General features: G+C 37.3%; 2 protein-coding genes across 3 annotated transcripts in view; both read right to left on the bottom strand.

Moving 5' to 3' along the window:
* Window positions 1-3,751, bottom strand: part of LOC136676942 (metal transporter CNNM4-like) — a 39,106-nt gene extending 35,355 nt beyond the window's left edge. Inside the window, exon 1 of the mRNA XM_066654255.1 lies at window positions 2,306-3,751. Coding sequence (XP_066510352.1) covers window positions 2,306-3,674 — 1,369 coding nt within the window. The 5' untranslated portion in view covers window positions 3,675-3,751. The remainder of the gene's footprint in view (window positions 1-2,305) is intronic.
* Window positions 3,752-5,529: 1,778 nt separating this feature from the next.
* On the bottom strand, window positions 5,530-22,299 carry LOC136676681 (SEC14-like protein 2). 2 transcript variants are annotated; one of them, XM_066653844.1, is made up of 13 exons: window positions 22,089-22,299; window positions 21,798-21,896; window positions 20,619-20,694; window positions 16,689-16,732; window positions 15,567-15,629; window positions 15,159-15,347; window positions 14,512-14,607; window positions 14,292-14,352; window positions 14,109-14,192; window positions 13,395-13,501; window positions 8,179-8,318; window positions 7,726-7,895; window positions 5,530-7,629 (listed from the first exon to the last, which is right to left on the bottom strand). In XM_066653844.1, exons 2-13 carry the CDS (start codon window positions 21,849-21,851, stop codon window positions 7,484-7,486), a joined length of 1,230 nt encoding a protein of 409 aa, XP_066509941.1. In that variant the 5' UTR covers window positions 21,852-21,896; window positions 22,089-22,299; the 3' UTR covers window positions 5,530-7,483. The 2 variants fall into 2 exon arrangements, with proteins under 2 accessions (XP_066509941.1, XP_066509942.1); XM_066653845.1 differs by lacking the exons at window positions 21,798-21,896; window positions 22,089-22,299 and having other exon boundaries at window positions 16,689-16,728; window positions 20,619-20,685.
* Window positions 22,300-24,564: the final 2,265 nt, after the last annotated feature.

Here is a 24,564-nt window from a genome sequence, read left to right as displayed (position 1 = left end):
AATACTATGCTAGGGTCTTTATATCTCTCTAGCCCATATGCTCGACTCTGACAAAGTTGACCTTAGGCTGCCCCATAGCATCAACAATCTGTGCTGTTCTGTGGATGTTACACAATTTACTAGTAAGGTGTGTCTACAGACATTTGGACATATTGTTTATCAAAAGGAAAGAGATTTTAATTTAAATTCTTGGACCAAAATTTCTGATACTGTCAGTAAGGCACAAAAATGGCAACACTGGAAAATGTCACATTTGTGGTTCACAGTTTTTCCACAGTTTCACCATTTTTGTTTTTAATAGCACTAATGTGCTACAAATGATATAGTGTAAAACTAGCTCACCACTGACACTAGGACAGCACTGGTAGCAAATATGAAGCACCAGGCCAAAGGCCTGTAAACCTGTGACCTCAGTTCAAACATAATGGATTTATCGTCTTTACTGTGAGCCATTCCTGGCTGTGAAAAAAGCAAAAGCAGCCAAGCCAAATCTGACACACACAAGTTCCAGTGGCACTGCATCCAACTAAATGCAGGTGAATCACTTTAATCACTTTGTGTACAACTGCACTTTTACATGATATTAGTGAAATGTGAAATGTGTGTACTTCAAAAGTAATAAGAGGTAACAACAGACTGCCGGCTGACCAGTTCATCTGGCACAATTTAAAATCCCCTTCACACAACATCTTTGTAGAGGGATAGAGCCTAGAGCCTGAGAATTGAGAGCCTGAAGATATATCAGAGGGCTGCAATGGTTAGTCGATTCATTGATTATTACAAAGCTGCTGCACAGACAGCCAAATCCTTCATTTAATACATGTATTGTATTAAATATAGAGTAAACTGAACCACAACTGTTGAGCTGAGCTGGTTTACAGTCTCAGTATGGCAGGCAGATATTCATGCTTGTACAAAAGCCACCTGTGGTACAGTGCATCAGGTTTCAGACTGAAAACATCTCCAGCTCTTGGAAAAACCATTGTCCTGTCACAGCGATCATGTAATCGTTAAACTAAGCTGTTACAGGTGCCATTGCATTAGACATTCATTATTCTGTTTCTTACTTGATTAATTACAAATAGCAAAGGTAGGCTGACAATATAGTACTATAGGCAATATAACTTTTAAAAGGTATTATTTTATTTTATTCGAACATGCTTTAAGCTACTTGCTCACTATTGCTATGTTTGCTCCTGCTTCTGTGTTAGGATTTGTCTCAAAACAGTATCTCATTGTACATCTGCTGATACTTTAGGGCAGTTATGTTCATCTACATTAGCAACAATATTTTTGGGAATAATAATATTTTATAATATTTTCAGATGTGTTTTGTACTGTTTTTCAAAAATCCATAGATATATAAGAGTTTACTCTTAGTGTGGTTTTGTATATTTTATTTAATTGTCATTGTTTAACTATGTCACCTGAACATGAAAGAAAAAACATAAAATCTCAATAACTAAGCTAAATAAAAAAGCTAGCAACGTTTTTCTTTGACCGTTGTCCAGGGTGAGTCAAAGTAAAAGCTGTTGTCCCTGTTATTTATCACTATGGCATGTGTATTTACTCTCTTTCAGCACATATTAATACTGTATTTGTCAGGCATGGTGAAACTGCTCTTGGGTATAGGATTGGTCTAGAATATGCTAATAGATTTAGCATTCAATAGGTTATATTACACTTGCAGTATAATCAGAACATGCATATGCATATGATGATATGCATCATACAGTGCATATGAACTAAACAGCCAAATTAAATATCAAAAGACTGTGCTTAAGGAGAACGGCACCAAAGATTCCTACATGTCTGCGTAATAGATGTGTTTGAATGTAAATGACGTCATTCAGCGTGGTTTGAAATAATATGTCCTGTTCTAGAGAAACTATCCAACAGTCCGAAGAGATTCAGGACTGTCACGATAGTAAGAAGGAAGTAAGAATTTCTTGATGCCTGAGTAATTGTGAGTACATTTTCTCCTAAAGCTTAATTTTAAAATCCCATTCACAGAGGCAGAAATGTACATGCATAAAATAAAAGTCTATATTTGTGTTGCACACATCATCTTTTTACATCTGAGTGGTAAGTTTCTATACAACACAACTTTTCACAAACACTGAATATATTTTTAATTTTGATTTATTGTGATATTTACTTGGATTATTGTCCTACAACTTTGAACCCACATGGGACATGTTAACAAGGAGCTGTTGAATAATCTCTCTATCCACTGCAACATTAACCCCAAGAATGCCCCCGAGTGACCTAAGCTTGAATTTCAAACCGTGTGATGCAAACAAACCTTTCTTAAACTCCTCCAGCATTGAATCCAGCTTGGTGTCATGGAAGACAAAGTGGACTGGGTGGTTATAGAATTTGGTGATTGTTTTTAGAGTGGTGCAGTCGTCAGGGTCCACGAAAGCCAGGTCCTTAACGAAGAGGATGTCCACTATGTTGGTGCGGTCGTCCTCATAAACCGGAATTCTGGTGTAGCCACTCTCCATGATCTCAGACATGGTGTTGAAATCCAGGACAGTGTCACTGTGGATCATGTAGCAGTTGTTCAGTGGCGTCATGATGTCCTCTACCGTCTTAGTCCTGAGCTCCAGAGCTCCCTGTATCATGTTAAGCTCCTCTTTCACCAAGTCATTGTAGGGTTCTGTCACCTTCAGCATCTCCACCAGCTTTTCACGGTTGTAGACAGTGCCCATCTCCTGGCCTAGGACACAGTCTAGCAGCTTGCTGATGGGATAGGACAGGGGGAATGTCAGCAGCATGAAGAACTTGGTCAGCAGGATGGTGTTGGCACCCACTGCCAAGCCATGGCGAGAGCACAGAGCCTGGGGCACGATTTCACCGAATATCACAATCCCAATGGTTGAAGCCACCACTGCCCCTAGCCCGGAGCCTATAAGATCATCCAGGAGGATGGTGAGAGTGGTGTTGACCAGCACATTACCAAGGAGGAGTGAACACAGGAGGTAGTTCCCTTTCCTACGAATGGGCTCGATTTTGCGGGCGTACTTCTTCTCCTTCTCTGTGCCACAGTTCTGCACTATACGCAGCTCCATGGGGTCCAGAGCCATGAGGCCCAAGTTGAGTCCACTGAACATACCAGACAACACCAAAAGCCCACAGATCACGATTCCCTGCAGCCACAAAGGCAGCAGGGACTTCTTCTCCTCGACCACGCGCAGCCTACAGTCCTGTTCCCCCATCAAGTACCACCTGCCGTCCCTCTCGCTCCTGACGCACACCCCATAGTCCCTGTGCGCCTCGCTTTTACGCAGCAGTTTTACTTTTACGCGCAACACTGCAGAAGTGCCCTGCGCACTCACGTTCACATCGCCCCTCACGATTATGTCTTTGGTGAAATCGGAGCAGGTGACGTTAATGTTCTCCTCGTCACCGGCTCCTCCGAGCTCCACGAAGCGGATCTCTGCCCGGGTTTCGTTACTGAGCTGCAGCCCGTAGAAGCGCAGAGCCACGCTGCTCTCCTCCGTTACCTGAATCGCGCCGTCGTCGGCGGTCGTGGCCGGTTTGTCGCTGTGCTCCAGACGTACTCCGATAACGCGACTCTCCCCCGCGACGTCACGCCAACAAACTCCGGCACATAGAAAAACCATTAATGTCAGCGCACTACCTTTCCGTCCACACCATCCTGTCGCCATGTTTGTTATACACACACGCGCGCACACACACACAGACACGAGCTAAACCAGCGCTGACGTCACCTACTCATTTCAGACCACACACACCCCCCTTATTAGCATACCACCAATAAATCGCGAATTCCGCCTTTCTTATTATTATAGCGCCAATGAGAGTCCTGTACCCGCCTTCTGTGATGTCACAACACCAATGGGAGTCTGAAGGACCCATTTATTAACATACAACCAATAAGCGTTCTATCCCCGCTCTCTTATTAACATAACGCCAATGACATTGTTTTTAAGGTGGACTGGTTGTAAATGATTTAAGGGCTAGGTAAGAAAATATTAAAAAAAAAATCTGTTAAACTGCTTAACCATGTCTTTCTTTTGTTTAATGTTTTAAAATATCATGTTACTGGTGGTAATAATAATAATAATAATAATAATAATAATAATAAAAACGGGGCAATACCGCCAGTTTATTAACTTTCACGTGTAACCTCTAAAAAAAATCATAAATCAAAAGTATTTGAAAAGGGTTTTTTAATTTATTTTACCTCTTTGCCATGAAAGTATAAAAATGGGCTGAAATCTTTGAACATATCTCAACAGAACAAAATGTATACTTTTCAAATTAATTTCAAATAATGCATATTTATGGGAAAAAATTCTAACTTTCCTGTCTGCTGGGTCCTGTCACCACTTCTGTCCACTAACCACTAACTTTGGTTTCATATCAAATCACTCTGAATGACGGCTTTTTTTTAAATTGTGCAGAGGTGCAGGAGGAGAATATTTGGGATTTACTTAATTCTGACAGGCATTCGCTGAATATTTGAGTTTCTGTGTGTTGCTAAAACGTTCTGTGTTGATTTTAATAAAACATTGGCGCCCTGTAGTGGTGTAATGATGTAACTCTGCATAAATAAATCTACGTGTACTTGCTGTAAAAACTCGCTAGATGGCAGTATTTTATAAGTGCTTAAGAGGAGTAGACTGAAATTCTTCAGAATGGGTATATAAAAAAAAAAATTATATAAAAGATTAATTCCTAATGCCTCTTTTATTATATATTAACCATCATTTTAGATAGAAGTGAAGGACTAAATACTTCATACAGTTTACAGTGCCACTAATTTCACATAAATACAGATTTGATGAGCTAGTTTTAGACCATTCTGATTTAAATAAATTCTCTGAAAAATTCCTTTAAGGATATTACCCCCAAAAAACTATTTGAGGTTCATTTCATATATGATAAAGTGATTAAGTAGACCTAACATTGCCCGCACATTTGTTGTCATGTAATGTGGGGCCATTCAATGGTCCGTACATTTTGTGGACATCTGCCATTACATTATCCGTAACTACTACCAGCCTAATCCTAATTTTAACCCTAATTCTAAAACATCCTCACACAAATATATGATGATTTACATTGTGGTTACCAGCTTGTGGACGAAGTACCCACAATGTGAATGTCTAACCAGGTTTGGTCATCACAATGTGATATATTCCTGATACAAATAAACCATCTGAACATTGGATCCCTGTAGCACATTGATAAAGCAGTTGGGTAATTTGTGGTTCAGACCGTTGCTGTCTATCTGTCCACAACGTTTGTGATACTAAGTGTGACTCTAACACCACATACTTTGTGTGTAACGTGAATTAATACTGTTGTGAACAGTTAATCTTTATTATAGACAAAATAAAGACACTATTGCTGTCTATGCACATTGTTCACTCACAATCACAGATTACGTAAGTAGGTGGCCAATTTGAAAAAGGATACATTCTCATCTTTTCCAATGTAGTGTCAATAATAGACGTAAACATTTGCAGACTCACAAAGTAGTTTTAATATCCGTGTTTAATTTATTAATTAATGTAAAACAATTAAGACAACATATAAGTTACAAGACACACAATGAGAGATGGACACTGGGCAAAGTTTATGTTTGCAGACAATAGGCACTGATCTACAGGTCCTGCTTTTTAAAACAATACTCATGCATTCGCTGAAAATATCATTAATAATAAAAAAAAGTTCAGTGATGACACCTGAGGGCAAACTAAACATGATATTAACAAACATTCACATCAGCCTTCAGAACAGCAGATACCTAATACACTAAACACATTCTTTGTTAGTTGAAAAAATAGAGCCTCACGTAGTATAAATTAAACATAGAAGTTTATATTAAAATATTCATCACCTATAAAATTATTATCTGCAGGTCGTCAGCTGACCATACAGGAAATAAATTAGTTAAATCATACTGCAGTCCTCTCAGTGAAGCAACTGTCCTCAGAAATTGTTTAAAAATTAAAGCACAACTGTCCAACTGAAATGTGATGAATAAAATTTGGCATGACAAACAGCATCAGTTTGTAGCTTAAAAATGGAGGTAAATATTAAATGAAAGAAAAAAAACAACAACATATTACGCTCCTTGCGCCACCTATTAATACTGTGCTAACAGGTGAAATACAGGGAATGTCAGATGTCAGTGAATCATTAAAAATACTCTAATTTTCAAGAACATTTCATTAATTTATTTAGACTGTAACCTGATTTTCTGTATGATTAAATTAACTAGAGTGCTATCCCTACTTCTCAATACTTTTTGCAGGTTATATTATACATAGAGATACATTCTGACACTTGTTTACATTGTGCCAAGTATATATAAACATCGATTTTTACAGTTACCCTGTATCCTTCTTGGATACAATTTAAACACAGTCCTGTCCTCACTCAGCTTTTATGATTTCAACTGAACAATCTTAGTATCCTGGCCCTTTGTAATAAAGGAAAAACTACAAAAACCCTGTGCTCATATTACTGTTATTAAATACAAACAGGCTTTGTTTTTTTTCCTATAATGTATGTACACAACCACTCAAAATTTTGAAATCACTTGTTATGATCGATTGCTATGTGCAATAATGACTGTATGAGTTTATATACAGACAACAACAAAAAAATACTTCTGTTTTAACTTGTCTGAGAACAGATTTCTTGTTTTCCTGGTCACAGTACTCACATCAATATTAAATATTGAAATAATACAAATATTCTAGATAATTATTTTATTTCAAAATATTTATGCTCAATTGGATTGCTACAAATGATTTAAAATCTATGTATTAGTCTTTGCTGAATCAATGATTCCAAATGTTCAAGAGGGGTATTGTGCGTATGTGTTTGTGTGTGTACATTATATATCATTATCATTGTAGGGACAAAACTTCATATCTCTAAAAGACTAACTTCAGAAAAAAGTAAACAATTTTATAAAATTAAATGTATTTTAAAGTAGAACATATTCCAAGTATATTTGGAACAATTATGTTGGTCATTATGAAATATTCACACAATTTAAATAGCAGAGCAGCTGAAATGTTAAAAAAATGATAAATTATAAGATAAAATATAAGACTTTGTCCCAAATATGATAATTTACTGTATTTTTTGTGATCTAAAAAAAAAAAAAATAAGCAGCAATTGCAGGAGAAACTTCTATGAAAAAATGGTCTAGACTCTGGAATGCATGTCTAATGCTGTCATTGCTCTTTGAAATAAATACCTGTGATATACCTGCGGCTTGAAGAAATATTCAAGTGAATAAGATTCAGAAGAACTGACTCCAACATGATCCTATTCTCCCAAAAGCAGCATCTCTGAAACATCATATACTTTGTAGTAGTTACAGCTCTAGGCCCCTTTCCATGTTTCCAGGTACAAGACAGTTTTTTTAAGTGCTGGTTTGCTTTTCAGTTTATTCACTTAGTCATTAAGTCATCAGTTCCACAATAATATCCTATTGGCTTTTGGGAGATTCCTGCAGGGATGCATTGCTCCTCTCAGGCTGCGAATGGCTGTCATTGCTTGGCAGGAGGACTTCTACAGAGAAGCTGACTTTTTTGGACTGAAAGATGCTATAAGTGTTGTCAAATCGTAGTACATCTAGAAAAAAAGGGAAAAAAAAACATTTAATTTTTTAGCTATTGTTATCTCAAAGTAGCTAACAATTGATCTCTTTTTCATTATGTCTGAACTTACACACTCCTGGCTGTGAGCAAGTGAGGGATCCATCCTCTGGAACAAGGTGTGCATTGTAGCGCTGACTGGGCACCACTACCTGCATCTGACCCGCCTTCATGAACTCACCCAACTTCTTCTTCAAAAAGACCCCAAACCCCACATCTGCCGACTCACAACAGAACTGCCACCTGAGAAAAGAGAGGGCGAGAGATCTAAATTATTATACTCGACTCTTCATAGAGTTGTCTAATAACCTCAGAAAGTCAGGCTTATGTGACTTACCTTTATCCACCACAAAGAATAATGTTTTGGGCTTGCAGTTTGCATGACACAAACAGTTTTTTATACACTTCCATTATTTGTTAGCAACAGTGGCCTCCTTCATCCAGTGCAAAACTGTAAATGCAAATTCTTTTGGACAACTTCCTTAAATCTGCTTTAAAAATAATGAATACACGGTGTTATCCTCACCTTAGCACACAACCTGGGGCCAGGATCTCGTACTCTAACTGATGTGAGGACCCTCGGCTGACAGACACACACTGGTCATACTGCACCTTAATGAACTCCCGTGCATAATATGTCCGAGGAACCTGTCCTCCCTGTTTGATCTGTACAAATACAAAGAGATTAATCCTTTAGTGAGTGTTTTAATACAGACTGGAACAAAAGAGTAAGCTATACTTTATTTCATAAGTGGAAATGAAAGGTAAAAAGACAATAGGCAACTTACTCAGCAGACAGGAAGATTTGTGGTTTAACTCCTGTGGTTAATATGTGTGTTTTAGATTCTAAATATATGGCCACAGCATATGGTGAACATTAATAAGGATGAGGTACACAACATGAGAAGATTATATAGTGCCCTAAAACACTTGTGAAAGTTTGGTTCAGTACTAAAATATTAGGAACTACAGAAATTAACTGGAGAAAAATATAACAAATGAAGTCATTTAAATACTGAATAATTTATAGATTTGTATGAACGTCTTTGCTCATCCAGTGTCAATTTATATAGAAATTAAACTGTATGAGGCTTTAATCTTGCCCTTTTAAGACTAGTTTATAATGAAACATTAAAGCTCAAAAATAACAGATATGAACAATAGCAAAGCAGCAAAGGTGTTCAAACCAAAAAAGTCTTCAAAGAAGAACTAAGTATGAACAATATGCTAAGTAAATGTCTGTTACTTCCCTCACAATAGTATTAAAAATTATATTTAATATAGGCAAATTATTTCTTGTTGCTAAAATACACAGAACGGTGTGCTTGTATTTCTATGCGTTTTGCCAAATGTTCCTTGCACAAAGCCATTGAAGGACCAAAGTTTCTTCCCTAAAAGCCTTTTTAATGAATAGTTATTTAGAGAAACGTTGTAAATGGGATGCATTAGTGTGAAGAAATGTTAAAGGTACTTGTACATAATGTAAAGATTTTTTTAAGGAAAACCCTTAAATTAGTAGATTACTTTTTTTTTTACTTTTTAAGGTTTTTTAAAAAACATAAATTCTTCTTGACACTGAGACATGTTATACATCTTGTGTCTTTATATGCAGAAACCTTTGGGTCATACTTTCTGAAAAAATTGTAGGTTAACTATGGCCAGTAAAGACAAGATTAACACCATTTGAAAAATAAAGGGGCATTTTTAGACCTCCAATGGGCCCTCTATTCACAATCATTACCTCTCTGCCTCTTCTACTCACTGCAGGGGTCTCTAAACATCATGGCAACTATAGCACAATGTGGAAGTATTTAATTCTGAAAATTACAACGCATTAATATATCAGTCTCTTCTCCTCTTTCTGATCCTGTCCTTTCACATTAAGGAAAGACATTTCTTTACATTTCAGTAGTTGGAGATGAAACATTTTCAGGAAAATGGAAGAAGCCACTACCAAATCCTCACCCACATTTCATATTTAAAGAAACAAATCAGTTAAAAACATTAACAGTGAATATAATATCCACCACTAAGAATGAATAACATCACGCAAAAAACATGGTAATCAACATATACTAAATTCACTGTTATATCCGACTATGATCATATAAACACTTTTGAAGTACAATTAGGATGTTCTATAATAAAATATTAGAATATAATAATTATTATAATAACTGCATTACATATACACTATATTGCTAGAAAGGCCAAGGTTTCTAAGCAATACCATATTAAGGGTATATGTAAATAGTTTGTTACCACTGGGCTTGTAGAAATGTACATGAAAAATACTGGATATGCCAGTATTAAAGGCATCTAGTATCTAGTTAAAGGCGACATTCAGGATTGTTTCCTCACCATCTGCTAGCTCTTAAACTGTTTGCATGCTGGAAACTGGTCTAATGTCTTTACGAAGCCCCAGTGTCAGTAAATGAGTAAAAAAATGTCAGTAAGACATGCTAGGCTTCCTCACTCTCTGCTCATCAGGGATTAAGATGAGGATATTGCTTTATTCCTGCTCCATAAGTGGGTAATATTGACTATTTTTCCATTTTTAGATTATCATGTATGAAACCCACATTAAATTCGGGAAGCTGCTAACTGTATGAAAGTGAACATCGACCGAAAGTGCTACAAAACTAAACAACTTGAGATACAAACAGTTTACTGTGATAATATAACCAGTGAATAAAAATGTAGGTGAGTTCAACTTTAGCCACTTACAAATAGTATTTTTTCTTCGCAAACATATCATTCCACCTCAACAAATGTGTAGTTTCTGAGTGTAAACAAACCAGGGAGTACTGCAGTTCCCCACAATTGTAGATGTTCCCTTTATCTCCTTTAAATTTGCTATCTGAAATTTCCAGCTGCTCTGAGTAACATAAACCCTCACTGGCCTTCTCTTATCTAACTTTCAGTCTTCCATGCTCATGAAGGAAATGCGGAGGTTTCTGCTGAAGATGAATTAGCTTTTGATCAGCTAAAGAAACACTATTTATCTAATATAAATAACAACTACAAAGGAGGTGCTATATTTACACCCCATATTTCTGCAGAGCCTATATACCGGAGAGAAATTGATATAATGCATATTTTAGTTTCTAATGAAACTAAAACATACTATTTTCCTTTGTTTAAAAAGATCCCCATAAATTCTAACTCTGGATTAAATCTGAGAATGTCCATTGGCTAAAGTCCAACAATACTGGGCAATCCTAAAGTAGGAGTCCTGTTGGGCTTCATAAAGACCTCCCCTCCTGTCCAGAAGCAGGCAGCATCTTTACCTGAGTATATGTGGACAGACAATAGGTCAGTTCATGTAAGAGCATTACATCTACTACCTCTATAGCGTATTGAAGCTAAGAAGCTGAAATATTTGGCTGCGCTAGAAAGCTTCAGAAACTTCACAGTCTGGGAACTCACTGACCTCAGGACGTATTTGTAGGTGTTTTATGTGAGGAAGTGTGATTGTTACTAAACCCACTCAAATCCCTAATCTTGACTGACTGCACATTTTCACTTATGTAAATCTGCCCAAATTACCTACTGTAACCAACCTTGCAACTAACTAAGCATTTGTAGCATCAGCATTGAGGTACACTCTCAGAAAAAAGTTACAATAGAGGTACATTTTTGGCCACTAAATGTACAAATGATGTAAATGTACTTTTAAAAGGTACAACAGTGATTTTAAAGTCCAGCTGTGTTCTTTAAAGGTACATTACATTCTGTTGTCCAGAAAGAGAGGTTATAATATTTGTAAGATTTCATTATACAGAACTCTGTGAAACAAAACAATGTAATTCCTGGAGATGAAATCGGCCTTATGAAATTAAAACAATTTTGAAATCTACAATTATAACAGAATAAGTTACAATTTTCCCTAATTAAAGGTACTAAATATGTATCTTTAATGTTACCACCACAGTGACAGTTTTTCTGACAGTGTATAGTGACCTAAAGTCAAGATGTATTAAAATATATTAAAATACATTAACTTCCCGGTACATTAACCTTTTTATAAAAGTAACTCTTAAGTGTTAGATATGGCTTCCTTTCAAGTTGTGAGCAAGGAAGACAAGCTCACAAACTGGTTCACTCTCAAACTTATATTTATTTGTCTTTCAACAAAATGTGTCTTCCGAATTTAAACCATCTATAGCAATGACCACACACACACACTAGGGGTAGTAAGCGCACACACACACCTGAAGTGGTGGGCAGTCATTCCCAGCACCTGGGGAGCAGTTGGGGGTTATATGCCTCATGTGCTCAAGGGCAGCTCAGCTGTAGATTGTGCAATAAAAATCACTTTCTGAAGATGACCGTTCATAGAGTTAAGTTAAAGCCATATAAGGAGATCCCAGTCTGAGGAGCTGTTACTAATAATGCAATAGGAGAAGTCCTACTGCAATGCAGTTTTTGTGGTCTATGTGTTGTCTAAGGGATGTGTCCCAATACCTAGTGGGCTGTGCAATAATTATTGGGATATACTTTTCTACAGCATCAGGATTCTGAGCCTAAAAGCTTAATGATAATCTTAATGTCGCCGTCTGATTTTAAAACAGAAGCTTGAGAATTAGTCTGAGTAAGTAGAAATATTACTCAACCAGAGTCAAAGAGCTCAGTGATGCTAACCACATTATGAGACAGCACACATCATTATAAACAACTACAAACAAGGGCTGATATTGAATAATTTATTAATTCCGGTTGCAGCCTCAATCCAATCATGCTGTTACAGATTCATAAAAGCATGATGAGTCACTGTATACTGAAAAACACTCATCTTGTTTTGTTAATTTGCTGGATTTGCTGCACATACAAACCTAAGATCATAAATGAAGAAGAAAGAATTAAAGAAAGCAGCTATTACAACTTGAGCTGATTTTCAACACCAGCCAACTCCATGATATTGCTGTCTTTTTCATTTTTAACAGCTAAGAAAAGACTAGAAGCTTTTGAAGAACAATGCATATAAATATGATGCAATTTTGCATCAACCTAAGACTAAAACTACATGCTAGTTTGCTAACAAGCTGATGATTTTATAGCACTTTTCCACCAGGCAGTGCAGTACATCTGAGTCCATTGCCCTTGGACCCATTATGAGACAAAGCATGCATATGAAATGTGCACTTCTTGCTAGTGTAAAAAATAAAGCTCCACAATAGGACATTTGAATTGTTCAATAAAAATGTCTGATATCACAATACTATCAAAAGTAATAAATTATTATTATTTATTGTTTTTAAAATGGATATATTTCTATTGTGTAAACAAAAATCTCACCAATCCAATACCAACAACAACAACAACAACAACAAACACGTTGTATAAGAATCCTCTTATGCTGTGTGTTTTGTAACTGGCTGTTTAGTTGGAGTCGGTAGCTCTCCACATGTAAGAGCACAGATTCAGCTTCACACAGGAAAGACATTGTTTGTTCTAATATGTTCCAAATAATGTAGTTGTGTTGTTGTGCATGCAGAATCACTTGATTTCTCATAGCAGCCTTTTAAGATATTGTGTAAACTCTACTAAAAAGTAAATACTAAGAAAAATGTGGTTTTATCAGGCATCTCTAGAACCAAGCATGTCCAACAAGGATATTTGACCTGACTCAGTAGTTCTGGATTTAAAATGAAATTATACCATGCTGTACCGCACCATCCAGTTAAAGAGTACTATAAGGCAAAAAGGTGACCCTGAGTGATTACTGAGAACTTCACTCACTCTGGTTCTGCAGCGAGGGTCGCCATCTGGGTCTGTCAGTTTCCCCCCATATACAGCCGGGAGCTCTTCAGGGTCAATATACTTCCGTAAGACCTCCTGCCAATTTGCTGAGCACAAAGCAGTTGAGGGGGAAAAAAGGTGAAGAAGTTTAACTTTTTCAAATCTCCCCTCGTGGCAGTCTGTATTATTTGAGGTTATCATCCAATACCTAGTTTTACCGAATAATAAATAATGATTTTAATGATGTGTGCTGTTAATTTAACAAATTCATGCAATCAAAACAAAATATTATTCTTCAAACTCACAAACACTTACTACTTTATAAAAACAAATATCTTATATTTATTTGTATATTGTTCTTTGTTTTATATTAGTATTTTTTGTATTTACTGTGATTATATATACATTAATAAATGCACCACGCTTACTGAGAAGTTTCAATATATATCATTATCTTAGGTGCCTAAGACACTTAATATTAACTTTACAAAATATTGAATTTTAATTTATTTGATTCATTCAACAGGTAAGTATTAATAAATATGGTGGCATATGTGTCAAAAACAGTATTAGATCACTAAAACTCCCTCAATTATTGCTATTAGGACCCATATCACACAAAATGTTTTCTTATAATATTTGAATATAAACAGATTCTTGTTGTGCATATAGCTAAATGGATTTATTCTTTACTGATTTGTGTATTTATCTTACATCCCAGAACCATGATCTTGTGTCTAGTGTCTTCGCTCAGAAAGTGCTTCACCAAATTATAGGCCACAGGAAACAGTTTGGGCGCTGCAAAGAAAGCCATAGTAAGATACAACCTATCTGTACAATACAGTCACTCTAACAATGCTGACATATTTGTTTTTATATAAATTCATTAAATTGTACCTTTTATTACAAATAACCTCTTCAATCCTTCAGGATAGTTGTCTTCAAACATGGTCAGGACCTACAAAAGCAAAATAATTGCAGGTTGCTCATGTTCTGTTTCTAAAAGCCATGTACACACAAGGGTTTTGCAACAAATTTTGCTGACGTCTGAAAATCAAGATGCAGACAAATCGAGATTGTCAGTTGCACAGCTGAATGCACGGGGATACATTCCTACCTCTCCATACAGTTCTATAGCAGGCTTCCATAAATGCTTCAGACCTAGTCCCTCACAGTCATAGATCATTGTTATGGACTCCACATTTTTCCCCAACTGGTGAATAACAAAACAGCAGAAGAGAGAAGAATAGTCTTTATCACTTAGCATAAACTTTATAACTTTTGTATACTTTACTTTTTAAAATTATTTATGAATGCAAGCATGGGAAGCATGGGAACTGATTTAGCAATCTGCATTCATTCAGCTGTAGATTTTGTTTGCCTTTTATATACACAATATTATTTGGGTGTGTTTACACTTGGCAGGTTAGTTTTGACTAAGATGAACACTGGGGCAGTAGCTCTATTAGTGTGTGTGATTGCTTCTACACAAACTGGTATGGTTTGGTTAAAGTATAGACGTTTGCACTCAAAGTACAATTTTCTATTATTTCCTACTTTAGTCCAGACCAAGGGAACCAAGTATACATTACACCTCCTGGAAGATATTGTTTCTTATATGAGAGAAGGAATGTGTGCTGATGCCCCCTATAAACATATCAATTCATGTATAATGACTAGTAACCACTGGTAACCACCACTAAACCCTATCATTCCATCACAGTTAGTATAGCGAGTATATACAAGGCAATTTAATAAACATACCCTTTCACTCTGTAGGTCACACTCTTTTTGCAGCATCTCACAGTCTCTAACTTTACACTTGATGAAGTCCTGTTTGGAGGCAGAAAGCAGGAGACCTTTGGGGTCCACCGGCCCAATAACATCATACCACACAGGACTGCCTTCTCGGTCATAACCACACATCCCCCCAGAGAGATATTTATCGATAACCTGGACAAGTAGCAACAGGCAGAAATAAAATAACTCAGTTTAAATCTAACCTTTTTTTAGATTTAGCACACATGCAAAGGTTTTATCAATGGGCATCTCAGCTCCTAAAGACTGTGGGCCCAAAAAAATATTTAAAAAATAAAGTATAAATTTACAGACAAAAATCACAATGCTCTGTCTTCCATTTTAGTCCATAACGCCATTGTGTTTGCATCCTACCTCAGGAGGCTTCCAATCAGTAGTGATAGTATCAGCCTTCATGTGTTTCCGGAATTCCAAATGCTGAAAGGGGAAGGTTATGGTTTTAAGACAGATGTGTGCTCGCTTGATCTAAATCCGATTGAAAACATTGGGGATGGGTGGCAAGGGAAGTTTACAAAAATGGACATCAGTTCCAAGCAGTGGATGCCCTTTGTGATGCCATCTTCATCTCTTGGAGCAATGTTCTCTAGCCTCCTGGAATCACTTGCATCAGGCATGCCTAAACGATTGTTCGAAGTGATCAACAGGAATGGTGAAGCTACTCATTACTGAGTCCTTATTTGTTGGAGTTTGATTTGATTGATTTAACACTTTGATTTCTGTTTTGAGGGGGCTTTTGAGTTTTTTTTGAGCTACGGTCTTAAACTTTTTATCAGCTGATGAATAGCCTATTTCAGTTAAATTGTTGTTTTCAATAAATTGCTCAAAATCTTTTTTCTCTTGCTTCCATTTTGTATTTTAGCATTGTGAAGCTCTACTTAGAACCTTCTTAGAATCCAATAGTGCAAATTGTTGCAATTTTTTAATTGGTCTTAAAATATTGATCAGGAGTGTATATGGATTTAGTCAAATTTCTCAAGCATTTAACTTGTATATCAACTTTTTTTAAATTTATAAGAACAACATGGGGGAGAGTGTGACCTTCCCTGATATTAAAGGAACAGAGAATAGAGTCCTGGTGGGACTTACATAATCCACAGACTAGCACATCATTATCCAGTCAGGAACAGGGTCATGAGTGCTGCTGAATTGTAATTGGCTAAAACTCTGACTCATGCTCCATGAACCTCACTTCCATTTGCCTTCTCACCACACCCTCTGTGCCATCTCCCATCATAGGAATTTTAACACAATCAGAAACATTACTAACAGGCCACTACTTGCTGATCTGCACAACAGATCACCAACAATTTTTTATTAACTTATTTATGTGCAACAATTTTACAAAAAGAAAACAAAATCTCTGGAAATTTTGTCAGTAATAACTTTAAATGTAAAGTACATTTTTAAAAAACTGAGTTGCGTATTTCTGTGCCTGAACCACATTTCAGCACCCGTGGAAAATAACAAGTGCAATACCTTTCGTAACATTGCTTCAGATTTCTGCACATTGAAATTTCTGGCTGAAAAACAAACAAAAAGAAGAAAAGGAGTAAGCAAAGCAAAGCTTATTATCCATTAACTATTATTATATATGTTTCATAAATATGAGTGCAAGACATAGGACCTACATCAAAACCCTCTGTAGAATGATGAGGTTTAACACCATAAACACTGGACCACAGGAATCCATATGTGAACTTGGTCATGAATGGATTGGTAATAAATTAACCCTCTTTTTAAAGAGAACTGAAGGAGTGAAGAGTTCACATAGCCTTGCCCTGATAAGAAATCTATGTTTTGTGCTACTGAAAACCACTGATTCTGCAGAAACCACTGATTCTGCATCTAATCTAGAGTTCCTAGAGAAATGTTACCCAACATAATTCACTACAGCTTCATTTGAAAATACTGTAGAAACAGAAACTATTTTTCAAAAGTTCAGGCCTGAAACTAAAATTCACAGAAAATGTTAAATGAAATGTGGAATAAATGAGCATTATGACTGTCATAAATGACTCAGGAAATGTATAATTAATTATACATTACTATTAATCAATGTTTCATGAAAAATATTTTTATTACTCTGATGCAAAATGGCACAATAATATGATGGCCTTCGTCTAACACACCAGCTATAAGCTGATATACCACAATACATGACAATATAATACCACATGACAGATTATAATAAAATGTATACTTTTCCCCATCTTGTCAAAGGTGTTCCATAAAATTTCAGAACATGCAAATTCAGTGAAAAGTAAGAGTACCCCCCCCCCCCCCCCCCACACACACACACACACACACACCAATAAAACAAACAAACACCATAGCGTTGATGTACTTCAAAAATCTTGCTTTTCAAATTAGTAAGAATCAGTCACCTCAGCTATCTATGCTCATATCAAGTGACATATCAGACTGCACCATTAGTACTGAAACAGAGGGGGAGGAAAGAGGAAAGGAAATGGAGAAATGTCTCAAAAGTTCTGTTTTTAGTTATTTGACCTACTTTTATTCAATTAATTTGAACTGGAACAATAATGCGTTTTTTAAGTCTGAACTTTAAGAACTCCCTCTAAGGGGTCTTTGTAGTTCAGATTAACTGTTATAAATGCCTTTGAAACAACAGGCTGCTTTCCACAGCATTTGCATTAGCCCTGAATGTGTAGCTCTATGAATTACCGTCCATTTTGTAACACCTGTTGACACATGACTGACCCACTGGCAAACCTGCTTCACAATCACATCCACACTCTGTCATACACTAGTGTTTAAGACATGTATTACGTGTAAAGAGGATTATATATATTAGAGCTGACGGTAGCGGTCACCGCGTTAAGATAGACACTGGTCCCCACCCAGTCTGTTCACTTCCAATACGTCATTTTATGTTATGAGAAGTGTGCAATAAAGCAATAGCAGCAGCACTCAATCTGTAATAACCCAAAGGCATTGTATCCTAAAATACTGCAGGAGATTCTTCAAAAATTCCAATATAAATTTAACTATTGCTCAAAATATTACTGTCCCTGCCAACCTACAGTGATCTTTGTGCTGTAGACGCAGCACAGAGCAGCTCTGAACTATAGCCTATAATCATATCCAAGCATGGACTGTCTTATTCATGAGTTTAATCTTATCTTCCATAAAATGATGAGGCAGTTCTTGAAAATCCAACCTCATTGTCTGTCCTCACTAATGCTCCTGAGGCTAAAGGCAACCAAAGTTTCAAAATCTAGTGTAAGCCTCTCCCAGAAGAGTAACAGCTGTTTCTGCAGGGAAGCGGAGACACATTTCAAAAGAAACTTTGGACGTGTCTACCTACTTTTGGACCCATATATACACTGTACTTAATCAAGGGCATATATCTTAGATAAATGCTGTGATAATATTATCGTAGAATGCTAATATACTGCTGATCCTTTGCCTTCCAGAAATGCTGACCAGACATAATCAGAGTGACTGCCGGCTTTCATGGCTGTTGGCTGTGAACACAGACATTCATTGTTACAAGCCCTAGGCTTCTAGGAAAACAGACACATTTGAATAAAAGTCCCCAAACCCAAATGAGTTTAAACTAAACCAGTTCACTGAAGATTTACCTTTTACTGAAACCTGTGCATGAATTTTTGATATAAGGATAATTTATTCATTCCGTCATTTTCTCTAACCAATTCAACTCATCGAGGATTGCAGTAAATGTTTATTACTAATGTGTGCTGATACAGTCTGGAGTTCTGACAACCACATTGGGAAACTGCCTGTCTCCATAGATAGGTTTTGTTTCACGTTTCTAATCGGATTACAGCTGAGATTAATCTGGTTCATTTTGTTTGCTGCTGTGTTGGGACATAACAATAGATCCTTTCACTGAGCACAGTGTGGAACTAAATCTGTGTGAGTGGATACTTTACGTAGACCTTACATTAGGTCACAGATTTATGTATGCACTAAAACTGCCCTCCTGTCCAGGGGATACTGATGGAAGACTGGCTGAATTAAGACCAGCTATCTGCCCTCCATTCTCAGTATCTGCTACACTCCGTGCCTTCAAACTATACCTGTGGCCCCTGTCGTCACCATGCAGCAGCTCCTGGACATTTGATGGGACTTATTTGACACAGACCTTTACTAAAGACCTCCATTACATATACAGACTCCAAGGTCTATGTAAATCAGATGCTCTTATTTTGTAATATCACTGTAATAAATGATTATTGAAGACTGGACTTAAGGATGAGGTGGTGCTCCTTTGACTATACAATCATCCAATCAGAATTGTCTACACTAATTGAAATGGGAATTTATTTAAAAATTAAGAAATTATGTTATATAGCCGGGTTTACTGTTAAATAAACACTGTTTTTGTAAATTCTAATCATCCTTTCTCAGTGCTGATTTACTAACTTTTATTAGGTTTAATATAGTGCTGGGCGGTATACCAGTTTACACTGAAAACCGTTTTTTATTTTTGTTATGATATGAATTTTTCATATACCGGCCAGACCAGTGTAAAAAGCCTAACCATGTCTGGAACGGAGCACGGTGGTAAATTGTTTTACAGGGGACATTTTTCATTGCTGCGCCACTAAACATGCATGGAACGGAGCTCAAGTATTAGTGGAGTTATTGAGCGTGGTGAAATTGGACAGGGGAAGTTCTGAATCAGAAGTTGTACCAGACATTGAAATAGAAGATGATGACCCAGAAGACGTTTTGCCAAAAAAAAGAAGCCGTGTCTGTTGTCTGGAGCTACTTCAGGTTTAAAAGCTAAGACGTGGACCAAACAAACACTTACTGCAAATGCTGTTGAGCTAAAGTTTCAATAGTATTATTACTGGGAGTTGTATGTTGTTGCTATTTATGATTATTGTTATTATTTATTATTTGTTAATGCCAAAGATATTTGGGACTTCTTCAGTGTAATACAACCATTGACAAGCAGCCCTGGCTACTTTAAATCTAAATACCTCTTATTCTTAAAACAAAACCAGAAAAAAATGGTGAGAGATTGAAAACATTAACAGAGTGTAGCTGACTTACATAAGTTGTGAAAATTAGCCTATAGTTCTGAAGTTGTCTGAAAAATGTTTTAAATAAAACATTCTACATTTTCACTGCAACTGTCATGTCATATGATTCCTTCACTAATTTACTGCCACCCTCTGAAAACTGATTATGACTCTAGAGCCATGCAAATCTCTATTACATGTAAGACTAATGTGGAAATGTTTTTTTAGTACAATTTACAATTCTCATTACATTCTCATATTTGTTGTTTACCGATACTGCCTCTTGAGCTAAATCTGACACATGTACGGCTCTGTTGAAGATATACATTGCAAGAAGCTTCAATCTTTCACAGACTCCTGCTACAAGTCCTGTAAACCATCTTGTACTCACCTCTAAGCCAGCGCAGTAAGAAGTGATCACTCTGAGAAGGACACTGTGGCAGCACATCTTGGATCTTCTCACGAAACTGTCCAGTGAAGAAAGTAGAAAAAAACTTACACGTGGTGGTGATCAGTGGCACAAGCTGACACTGATATATATCCAATTGCCTCCAATAAAAATAGAACACTTAATTGAAAAACTGATGACTACTGGCAAAAGTAAATGTTTTCTAAACACAGGAATAGGGAATACAGCAAATAGATATATCATTTTCATGTTAAATCCTTAACTTGCAGTATGTTTACATAGACATGACTTATCAATTAAACCACATGTAAAGCCTGATAAATAACTCACTGAGGATATTCAATGATTTTTGAAAACACTACTGTTGGTCATGTTAACAAAATTTAACACAATAATGATTAAACATAGGCTGAATCTCAAAGAAGCTCCATATATAGTGCAATTCATAGGTCATTAAATGATGGCTTTAAAGGTGCACAACAAAATTCAGACATGTGTCTGTGTTATTGTAGCTCACCAACCTAAAAAACAGAGATTGCATATTCCAAATCTGGTACAAGGAATATGTACATTAGTAAATTCAACATCCAGCAGCCAAGCTGTAGTGTAGTTTTTCAAACAGGATTTCTTGGGCACAGATTCAGCACTGATGCATACCTATTAATGATGTATATGCCTAATAAATCGGTCATGTTTTACAGTAAATTTCTACTAGTCAGATAATGAAATTAAGTAGCCCAGTGAACCTTTAAAACCTAGACAATAACATCAATACTTCTGTGATTCAACCATAAGCTAAATATTACTCAGTTAATGGAAAATCTTACAATAAGATGAACATTATATGTATGTAGTGCACTACATAATAAAAGGGAACCATTTATAGTTTTAATGCCGGCTTTATTTCCAAAAGATGTACTTGATGATTCAGCACAAGGCTGCATCAAACCTCCATGTGACGTTAGAAAGTTGAAGTTCAGTGAAGAACCAGAAGCTTTTAGGCCTTTTGGTCCTAAATAAGCGTCGAAACAGAGCTTTAACATCGAGCAAATCTCTCCCACATCGATGTAAACATTTAAAGCCACTGAAAACACAAACACCAAAACAGCTACATGAAACAAAACAGAATGTGAAGGACCTGAGATAGCTGAGGTAACTGACCTGTGCTAATGCCTCGGCCTGTTTAGGACCCAGGTCTCCTACTCTGCCGCTCATCCCGACTTTATCCGCTACACACTCCACACCCGAACACTGGCAGCACTGAGAGATGGAGACACACACTCACTCCGAGTCACAGAGAACCGCTTCCTCATCTCCTCCCTCCCTGTGATGGGGCGGGTCACTACTGTAGGAGGGACATTTCCGACCTATCCGCTCTAGCTAAAACCCTAAACCCTGGCTAAACCCAAACCTAACCCATCCATAACCTCCCACTTGCTGGTATCCGCCTACCTCTGCGTGTGTCTCACCCACTTCCGGGTCTCCGGCCTGCAGCGATAGGTAATTTGCACTGGAGTGCCGCCTGGTGCAGGATCGGCCTGCTAAGTCCTACCCACTCATATCAGACGTGTTGACCGAGTCAGCCACTTCAACACAGATAAGAACGACCCCAGTATGGTGTTTAGAATAAATTTTCGTCTATTAATAAAGTGTAAAAAAGCTCACCTTCTTCCTTTTCTCTTGCTTCCTTTCTGCACTGTGCCCTATTAAAAGCATAGTTCATGACTGTAATACAAAACACACTTATTTTTTATTCAGTATATTTCCTCGCCATTTGCTAGCTCTCCAGTCTGTGTGCTGGAAACCAGTCGTTTACGAATCCCCAGTGTCTAAATAAGTAAAAAGAACCTGGTCCGGTAGTCTCTCTCTCTCTCTCTCTCTCTCTCTCTCTCTCTCTCTCTCTCTCTCTGCCCATGACTCTTCTTAAGTAAACATATTTTTGCTGTTTCGGATCACTTAATGTGGAAATGTCTCCAAATTCGGGACAAGGCTATAACTTAGGGTGACCAGACGTCCTCTTTTACCCGGACCTCTTTTTTAGACTTAAAAAAATGTCCGGCCGGAATTTCAGAAACGTCCGGGATTTTGTTTTTCTAGAGTTTACATAGAACTTCGAGAAGCGTTTCGTTCACAAACTAGTCCCGCCCTCCCCTACTCCGATTGGATCGCTTGAGTGAAAAGGGGGCGTGGTGAAGTAGCCTAAAATCTTCGGATTGGACGGTCTGACAATAGAGCTACCGTTATTGGTCGATAACCTTCTTTGTAAACATTTAATTGGTCAGTCTGCACGACAGTAGTCCTTGTTTACGTCAGACAAAGCTCATGTACCTACCCTCATCTCGAGTAGCTATGCCGAAACGTAAATGTAAGTTCTCGGATTAATTAAAAAAGAAAATCCCATGCTTTCTGTAGTAAATAAAGGTGTAAAGGACCTAAAAGCACACATATGTCCTCTTTTTTGCCCTCTTTTTCATCATCTCAGCTCTGGTCACCCTACTATAACTGCCTTACTGAAACCAAACAACTTGAGTTCCAAATGAATTTATGTGATCATTCAAATAGCCAATAAAAACTTACAGACAAGTTAAACTTCATCCGTGTTCAAACAACAGTCTGATGTTTTCCCTAGGAAACACCCGTTAAAAGATGCTGAGAGAGCTGCGATTGCTAACTGTATGGCATTTAACAAGTTAAAAGAATTCATTCATTCATCCATTATCTGTAAGCACTTATCCAATTCAGGGTCGCGGTGGGTCCAGAGCCTACCTGGAATCATTGGGCGCAAGGCGGGAATACACCCTGGAGGGGGCACAAGTTAAAATAATGATTATTTAAATTTTTTAAAGACAGGTATCAGTATTGTTTTTTATGTTTAGATGTGGGCCACATACAATTAATGCACAGTATTTAATAAAATGCTCCGATCAGTGTAGTGTGCTAACTGCAATCGCCGACAGGGCCAACTTGCAGACAGAACTGGGCCAGATGCAGAATTCCACAAACACGCTGAGCCTGAGCCAGGCGACAGTGCTGAGCCTGAGCCAGAATCGGTCCAGATCTATCTTGCTAGCTGGGATCGTAGACAAGGACTCAGGCCCATTAACTAAACATTGGTGTCAGAAGTGGGACCTTGGACTGGAGGGATATGTGGAATTTATTAATTTCTGCCAGAGGTTATAATACAGCACATCGACCTGTGTATGTGGTTACATATGCTTAAAAAAGAAGAAAATCTGCCTCTATTTCAGAATTAGTGTGAAACTCTGACTTTACTTGCCCTGTATGTTCATTTTAGACTATTTTATCTCATTTACAGGCATATTCCTGTTGTTGATTGCGTTACAAATATAATGTCTTTACCTCACTGTAACTTATCAGAAACAACAGGGTTTTCTCACACATCATGTCGGTTTCAGTAATCCCATGGACCTGATCTTAAAGACTAATGTAAAAATGACACTTAATATATCCAGCCAGGACATTAAATCACATTTGTTTGAAAATATTTTACCATTACCACAATTGATAAATCTCAAAAGAAAAAAAACATAACACATATATATAATGGCTGTTTAAATTCAGTGGAGAAATGCTCATTTACATTAATAAAGATTACAACAAATATGTTAAGTAATGTTCGGCACGGTGGCGCAGCAGGTAGTGTCGCAGTCACACAGCTCCCGGGACCTGGAGGTTGTGGGTTTGATTCCCGCTCTGGGTGACTGTCTGTGAAGAATTGGTGTGTTGTCCACGTGGGTTTCCTCCGGGTGCTCCGGTTTCCTCCCACAGTCCAAAAACACACGTTAGTAGGTGGATTGGCGACTCAAAAAAGTGTCCGTAGGTGTGAATGTCTGTGTTGCCCTGTGAAGGACTGGCGCCCCCTCCAGGGTATAATCCCGCCTTGCGCCCAATGATTCCAGGTAGGCTC

Source organism: Hoplias malabaricus, chromosome X2 (genome assembly GCF_029633855.1).
Source record: "Hoplias malabaricus isolate fHopMal1 chromosome X2, fHopMal1.hap1, whole genome shotgun sequence".
Taxonomy (NCBI): Eukaryota; Metazoa; Chordata; class Actinopteri; order Characiformes; family Erythrinidae; genus Hoplias; species Hoplias malabaricus.
This window is presented reverse-complemented; position numbering and strand designations above follow the sequence as displayed.